The 8,145-nt window shown below is 44.8% G+C and overlaps 2 protein-coding genes across 2 annotated transcripts; both read right to left on the reverse strand.

Annotated features, from left to right (window-relative positions):
- Window positions 1-1,182: 1,182 nt before the first annotated feature.
- On the reverse strand, window positions 1,183-3,176 carry crygmx (crystallin, gamma MX). Its single transcript, XM_037081521.1, has 3 exons — window positions 3,043-3,176; window positions 1,999-2,241; window positions 1,183-1,740 (listed from the first exon to the last, which is right to left on the reverse strand). Exons 1-3 carry the CDS (start codon window positions 3,049-3,051, stop codon window positions 1,465-1,467), a joined length of 528 nt encoding a protein of 175 aa, XP_036937416.1. The 5' UTR covers window positions 3,052-3,176; the 3' UTR covers window positions 1,183-1,464.
- Window positions 3,177-3,592: 416 nt separating this feature from the next.
- Window positions 3,593-4,628, reverse strand: crygmxl2 (crystallin, gamma MX, like 2). The gene is made up of 2 exons (XM_037082193.1): window positions 4,362-4,628; window positions 3,593-3,868 (listed from the first exon to the last, which is right to left on the reverse strand). Exons 1-2 carry the CDS (start codon window positions 4,626-4,628, stop codon window positions 3,593-3,595), a joined length of 543 nt encoding a protein of 180 aa, XP_036938088.1.
- Between the last annotated feature and the right edge of the window lie 3,517 nt (window positions 4,629-8,145).

Raw genomic sequence — 8,145 nt, forward strand, 5'->3', positions numbered from 1 at the left:
TCAGGTTATTTTTCTCTTTATGTGAAGTTTCCAAGGTTTTAACCATTAACTTTAAACACCAGTGACCATAGACTTGTTTTTCTGTAGTTCTGTATAAGTCTAAAGCGCTCACGTCCTGAATTCGGATAATATTTGAAGCTGCTGCCCCTTCATGACCTCAAATTAACTTCCAGTTATAGCTTAGGCCTGCCAGCCTGTAGATTTCCTCTCATCTCTTATCTGACATTGCCCTGCAGACCCCAGCTGATCAGATCCCATGTTGCACCCTGTTGATGTTGTGTTGTCTGCTGGGTATTGTCGTCCACAGATATAAAAAAGGTTGATGAGGGCAAATCACTGGACTTGTACAGCAACGCTGACAGTTCTTTAATTGGACATTACTCAAGGCCAAAACTCATATTTCTTGTTGTGCTTGATCTTAAGAGACTCTCAAATGCACTCCCTGCTGGGCTTCAAATTTTTTTGAATCAATAATTAATGGTCAAAGTTATTTATTCATGTGTATCTTTGCCAATTACGCAGTGTCTAATTAACAATTTCAATAATTGATATTTATTTCTGAGAGGGTTCAGTATCTTGGGCTGATGAAAAATGCATGAGCGGGGATGTGGACTGGGTTTTGTTTTTTGTTCTGAGAGAGCTTGATGCTCGGGGCTAATACCAGGCCACTTTGACTCCAACTCTTTGAGTTGGCACTGGCCCTGTGATGTGGATCTAATATGGGCATCTTTCATGGACCCAACGCGCTTACTCTGCACCATGTGATCTCATAAAGACTCCGACATGCTCATCCTCAGATACCCCCCTTTTTTTTTTTTTTTGGGTCTTTAATATTGAACTTCAAAAGATAAGCTTCTGTTTCCTTGATAATTTTTCTTTGTGTATGTGGAATGACAATATCACGGCGAACTGTAGAAACTCTTGGTCTTGCTAGGACCTCAGTGGTTACACTTCTACATCTAACTCTGTGGCCTGATGAATCTAAAGTTCAATTACCATACTAAAGTGAAAAATATTCCTCAGATTTATGAAAAGCCGTATCCCCCTGATCTTTTTGTAGTGACAGCTGTAGTAGTCAATAGAAAATTAACAAAGGCTCGCTTTAGTTGACTTTCATCAAGTTTTCGTTTATTGTGATTCCAGTAGGACAGGAGGTTTGGGACCGGCCAGGCACACCATTTTGCTTTGGGACGACCAAAGCAAAAAAGATCATCACTATTAACTGTAAGCATTGCTTGAGCACTGAGTTGGAGAGGAACTTCACTCGACAATGCAAAGCAGCCCAACAAAAACTAGAACCCAACATCAAACGCACCAAAACCCCCATCATTAAAATGCATGATTTCAGGTTTGGACACCACAGTGTTGAGACCACACTGAAACAGTGTTGCCGTTAAAGGGAACAAGATGGTGGAAGCTTAACAGTGAGGCTCAATAAGGGTAAAATAAAAAAGAAGCCGGGAATCAGTTGAGCTCGGTGACGCGTCTCAGAGAGCCGAAGGTGGGGCTGGTGCTTCCCCACTCGCTGTGCCTCCTGTACTCTCCGGGACGCAGGAAGTACTGGCGTCCCCTGTAATGGGGGTGTTCGTGCAGAATCCAGTAGCCCTCCATGACATTGACAGAGGAGATGTCACGAGTGTGGAAACGCTCATTCAGATCCGGGCAGTCGTCCATTAGCTCCATATTCTGGCCGGCGAAGTCAGATCGCTCAAAGATCTTCATCCTGTAGTTCCCGTTATACTGGGGGAAGAAATGATGAGAAAGATTTATAGAAAGCATTTGTTCAACCACTGTAGAGTAGAATTACAGTAAAGCAATTTGTCATGAATTAATGGACGCAAGATACGAAGATGTTTTAAAATAGCCACAGGTCTGGCACCGGGTGGGACAAACAATGGGACTAAGCTAGAGAACTAAATGATCCTAAACTGGCACCGCAACAAAAACCTTTAGTGAGAACATTACTGCAAACAGGGTGGTGTATCAATTAAAACTCACAGGTGGCACCATACGGCAGGAGCGGATGCAGTCATTGAAGCCCGCCCAGCGTTGGTAGTCGGGGTACTCGCCCTTGTGCAGCATGTACTGGTAGCCACCATAGTTGGGCTTCTCGTAGGCAACCCAACAGCCGCTGTCCACTCTTATTGAGTTGCAGCGGCTGAAGTGGCTCTGCATCTCGGGGCAGTCACTACTGCACTCATAGTGACGGCCCTGGAAGTTTCTGTCTTCGTAGAAGATTATCTGCAACCCATGAATGGATGGATGGACATAATCACCAAAAGCATGCACTTCGTATGAAGGTTTTCTCTGTGAGTCTCAGTAGTTCTTTATTCAGTCATCACACATAACACAGTAAGTATCAACAGTGTAAACAAAGTCAACAGTCTATATGTTGAATAGTGACTGAACAGGCTCATGCAGACGCAAAAGTTACGTTTAAAAATGGAAAAGCATTTAAATTTGATATTTATCTATATTGGCATTGCTCCGTAATGTCTCTGTCTTAAACAATAATAACATCTTACTTATTTGCATGATTTGCATAACCGTACCATTTGGTATTCTGAGCCAGGTTTGCAAGTTAGCTCTATCCAACAAACTTCTTGCTAAGAATAATAGTGAGTGAGGGACTGTAGATAGATAGATCATCTTCAGGGAGAATGAAAAAAAAAAACATTCCAAATGATGTGCCGGAAGCAAAGTTGAATAAAGTACATCTTGGCATGTGGTATGTTTTAATGAAGTGAAAGAAGTCCTATTTTCTCAGGAATTAAGACCTAAAGCTCAATTTAAAAACTCAAAATTTAGTGTCCTCAATAGGAGACAGAGGCATCATTTATTTAGTATAACTATTATTTTGTAACTGACCATTACTGTATCCACTGCCCATCACTCAGTCAGTGTCTTGAGCATTTTATATGACAAAATGAAATTATTAGTAGCATTTATCAGTTATTTACCACTTAGGTGCAGAATATCACTAAACCACACATCAGAAGACCGAATGTCTTTTTCCGTATAGATTTGAAATTGCACACTTACCTTGCCCATGGTAACTGTGTTAAAATCAGACTAGACCAGATGTCGAGCTGTACCAGACCTCTTTATAGACCCTGCTGGGATCAGGGCTTTGCAAATGTGAAACAAAGCTTTGTCGTGTCAGCACAGTACGCTCTATAGACGGCAGAACACTATAGGACTGGTGGGCTGCTGCGGCCGGCCCTCTTTGTCTCTGTCAAAGCTCTGTCTGTCTACGGAAAATACCGTACCAACTGCACTTTCTCAAAGGGTGACAATAAGAGTTGCAACATCTGCCTTTATGGGCGTGAATGCCAGAAACCTACATGTGGCCTGTGAGGACAGTCAGGGCAGAGAGCAAGCAAAGAGAAGAGGCATTGATAGGTATTATTTTAGGGCAACAGAGATCATCAAGCCGCAGCAGGCTTTGATGGGTTGAAGGTGGACACCGAGCAGGAAGCAAATGTGCTGCTGCGTTTTTGTGACTTCAGATGCAGGGATTCGCTCAAATAAGCTAACAAAGGACACTGTTATTTGGAAATTCAGTCTTTAATGTTTATTTGGGTTGCACAGTTTACATGACAGTCCTCATCCTCCTGAATGATCCCACCATGGGGTTGTGGCAGCCCCAGTCACCACAGGCCCTGTACTCTCCAGGGCGCAGGAAATACTGGCGTCCCCTGTAGTTGGGGTGCTCGTAGAAGATCCAGAAACCCTCCATGATATTGCAGGAGTAAATGTCACGGAAGTGGAAACGGTCGTACACGTTGGGGCAGTCGTCCATGAACTCCATGGTGTGTCCCATCATGTCGGGCCTGTTGTAGATCCTCATCCTGTAGGATCCTCTATACTGTGTGTGAAATAAATCAGAAGGTGATTATTATTATGCAAGTTTTGGTCAGCTGTGAACCCGAGAGAGCACTTTGGGTTGAGCTAGTTGTCTTTAACTTTACATTTAAATGAGTACTTCTTCTAAATAAGGAACTACAGATTATGATGAGCACGAACTCTTTCGGAGCACGACAGAATTAGACTTTTTTTTTTTTCTCCCCTCCCCAAACTGCCAGAAACACTCCATGTGACTAACAGAATTAGAATGAAGGCTCCAAGTCTTATGGGGTGCGTGTCATATTCCTTTTAAAGGCTGACTGGGTCTCCTTGTGGGCCTCACGGCAGAGACTTTTATGCTGTGACCTGCCTGAGTATCCGTAAATGACATCAAAAGGCCGGTGATTGACATCCATTTCTCAAGCGGCATTTGATGTACAACATGAGCGACAGGGTGGGGTAGGTGGAGGGGAGGGGGGTGGACGCCACCGATCCTATCTGTTTGATTGACTTACAGGGGAGAACATCTGGCAGGAGCGGACGCAATTGTTGAAGCCCATCCAAGAGCGGTAGTCGGGGTACTCGCCAGGGCCGAGGATGTACTGGTAGCCCATGTAGTGAGGCTTCTCATAGGCCACCCAGTGACCACCGCTCACACGGATGGAGTTACAACAGTTGAAGTGCCTGAAGGTGTCCATGCAGTCACTGCTGCACTCCCAGTGACGGCCCTGGAAGTTGCGGCCCTCGTAGAAGATTATCTTGAAGAGGGGAGAGAGAAGCATTCATCAGTCATGTTACTTGTTGCAGTGCGCTGGGACGGACTGTAGGGGACACTGCTCTCCCTTGAACAAACCCAATTAGTTTTTCACGAGTCCTTCAAGTGCACAAGCCTCTACGCTGCTCTGTATATTACTTTCAGTTCCTCAAGGCAATTGATGCAATTGTATTCAGCCGACTTTTTTATTCAAAGAGTAAATCGTCGTGTGCTCGCTGTCAGCTGCTCAAATTTAAGGAGCCAGAAATTGCTGCTGTCATACAAACACAGTGAATCTGTCGTCTTTGGATACCACGTAATCGTTGATCTCCACAGACGCTTCCCTTTCAAAACACCTATATGTGTGTTTTCGTTCTCAAAAATACGTCCTCTATCTGTCCGTTCTTTTTTTTTTCTAGCTTACACTTTTACTTGAATGAGTGCTCCCGCTGCCTCTCTTTCACTGTTACACTATTTGACACGTGTTCCCAAACCATTTTCTCTCTTCACCTCTTCGTCAAACCTGTTACCATACTGCATGTGAGCTCATACCTTTCCCATGGTTGCAGGCTTGTGGATGTATTGCGCATAGACCTAGACACACTTGCAGGTCCTTTTATACTCTCCCACTGACGATGAGGCCTCTGACACGTCAGGGACTACTACTCTTTACCTTTTAGAGATGCCAACTAGTGTTCCCTTTGTCTGACAGGCTCACGGGTAACTTACCTCCTGTCTGCTAGAGTTTACCTATAGAATTCACCCCCCTCCCCCCCATCGCAAAAACCAACACCATACAAGTGCTATTCTATGTTTGTGTGACATTTTGTCACTCCATGACCTTGTGATGCGGCCTTTTGAAATGTCACACAAAAGGCCCTTTAGGTGTGTGGCCCCCGAACAACAAAGCCTTTAAAGTGTACTGCGGGTTGGATCATTTTTTTGTGTGGGGGGGAATTATCTGAAAATGGATTCATTCTTGTTGCAAATTTGATTTCATGTCTTGCCTGACTGACTTTTCATTCAGTCCCTCTCCCAGTTTGAGTTCGGATTGATGTGCTCCCCATGTGGTGCAGGTCAGAATGTAATTGTTATGCATTTCCTGTTAAGGGAAAGTGGACTGAGTCAAGCTCTTGCGTTGATGTAATCTAAAGTGATCTGTTGACTCTTTTTGCTTCCATAGCCTGCAGTTGTGCTATGATACCAGACGGGACTGGTCTGTTTGTACATGAACAGATGCAACTGCTAAGTGCGTGTGTGTGTGTGTGTGTGTGTGTGTGTGTGTGTGTGTGTGTGTGTGTGTGTGTTTGTGTGATATAAAAGGAGGGGTTCGGGCTGCATGTATGTTTTACTCTTTGTACAAAATGATAGATGTTTGGACTTGAGTCTTTGGCTTGTAAGCGTAGCCCAGAGCTGAAGGGGAAAGGGCTAGAAAGAGTTTGCCGTCATGCATTGTGTTCCCAAAGCCCAGCTGATGCCAGCAAGGTCAGTCTCATCCTTTAGCCTTTCATCAGGATAAAGGGCGGGTGCCCCTCTCCACTTTGTGCGATTTTTGCAGCTTCGACTGTGTTAAAAAGGCAAATGTTTTCAGAGCGCACAATAGCCATTATGTTCCTGGGCAACAACACCGCCACTGGGGTAGTACACCCGGCGCTATATGACACTGTTTCGGTGTTAAGGAACAGCGTTGATAAGCTTTTGCTTCTTTGATCATTCATTGACTTGAAACTCTCATAGGCTTCAATAGCTTTCATGTTTGAAGCCGCACTCTTTTTCCGTGACATAAGTAGATCATTGATATCCTTTCATCACAGCGTGCAGCGTAATTGTGGCAGATTATCAGATGGGATGTTGTTTTGTTTATTGCGAGTTTCTTGAGCAAATATTTACTCCGGGAGGAAAGGTTTTATCAGAACATATAAGGAACAAATGTTTAGATTTCTGCTCGTATGTTCATTCATGGATTAATGATTCCTTTCATCACGCCCATTAAATGTAAAAATCTTTGTACCCTGGCGCTGATGTGGGAGGGCAGCGGAATGACAGGGAATTCATGTTGTGACTGAAAACAGTTGCTCAGGCTCAGCAAGCATCCGCAACCGATGTTGCTCAGCCCGACCTCCGACCTTTGCAGCCTATCGAGAGGAGCACGTAACTGAGGTGCAATGCAATGTTTCGACCACAGGAGAAAAAGATATATATATATGCCACCACTTTCATTGTCATTGTTCTCGTTTTCATCAGCGAGGAACATCAGCTAACCCCTCACTCATTAGCCGGGACCTTGGCTCTCCATATCTCTGTGGCTTCTAGAGGGGAACCTTGTTTCACAGGCTCTCAAATGATCATCTTTAGCTGTGCTACAAGACATCTCCTCCCCACCCTGAAGGGAAAGTAACATCACAGAGGCCCCTTGCCTGCTTTTTCAGTTCCCCCTGGAGGAGAAGAAAGCTACCCGCTGTGGAGCATTCCACTCTTCATCTCAGAATGATGGAAGAAAAGGGAAAGGAGAGGGGAACAGAGTGGGGGGCTAGATTCGCAGCTCCATTGTGTCCGAGGATCTCATTGTGCAATCTGTGTAATCGCGTGGGAGATGACGACACTATTAGCCCGCAGAATCACTGTCAGTCGGGGACCTCTGTGATTGATGTGCACCCCACGGAGATAGGAGAAAACTTTGACAGATAGCAAACCCCGGCACTAGTTAACTTGCAACCTTTTTCATCTCTCCGGCTTCCATAAAAGAAAAAGCCATTCGTGTAGCTGATACCTAATTAGAATGCGAATGTGCAATTCACTCAGTTAAAAAAAAAAAAAACACATTTCAGGTCAGGGGAGACTTCTTTCAATTCAAAACAAATCATATTCCCTTAATCCAAACTGTGGTGTCTCTGACCCCGCTATATACAATAAGTCTCACCCCTAAAATGTTGCGGGGAGAGATAGGAGAGCAGGCGCGCTTGCAGTGCCTCCAATGTGCTCTTTCACTGAACAGTCATTACAAAAACACTGTCGCACCGAGGTGTAAACAAGGGGTCTATGCGAGTTTTGCTCCTGAGAACTGGCTAATCTGGTGCTGAAAATGTGGTATGATCGGAAAAAGCGCTCGCCAAAAAGCCTCCCACGCCGGGAGTCGAATGAGGACCTCTCTTTTGCTGAGAGATCATCCTCTCCATTCTTTCTGTCAGAAAATCTCCAGGCATCCTCCCTCTCTTGTCACTGCCAGCGCACAGGCTCTATCGGGATTGCCAGACGCAGGAGCCACTATGAGCCCGTGCCAGGGCCAGGATTTACCGCGATGCGTCTGATGTGCTCCATCTTTTTTGCTGGGGGATAATTAAAAGAGGAAATGGTGTTGGAAGAACAGAGTGGAAAAAGCAGGAGGAGGGGGCTTGGACCGAGCAAATGGATGCAGCTGTCAATTATGTTGAGTTGTTGATATGTTGTTTGTTTTCTCGTCTTTGAGATTTTTTCGCGTTGAACTGTTTTTCCCTCTCCCCACCCCCCCACCCCCCATCAGGATTTGAGTTTTTAAAGTTTGTGGT

Source organism: Acanthopagrus latus, chromosome 20 (genome assembly GCF_904848185.1).
Source record: "Acanthopagrus latus isolate v.2019 chromosome 20, fAcaLat1.1, whole genome shotgun sequence".
Lineage (NCBI taxonomy): Eukaryota > Metazoa > Chordata > Actinopteri > Spariformes > Sparidae > Acanthopagrus > Acanthopagrus latus.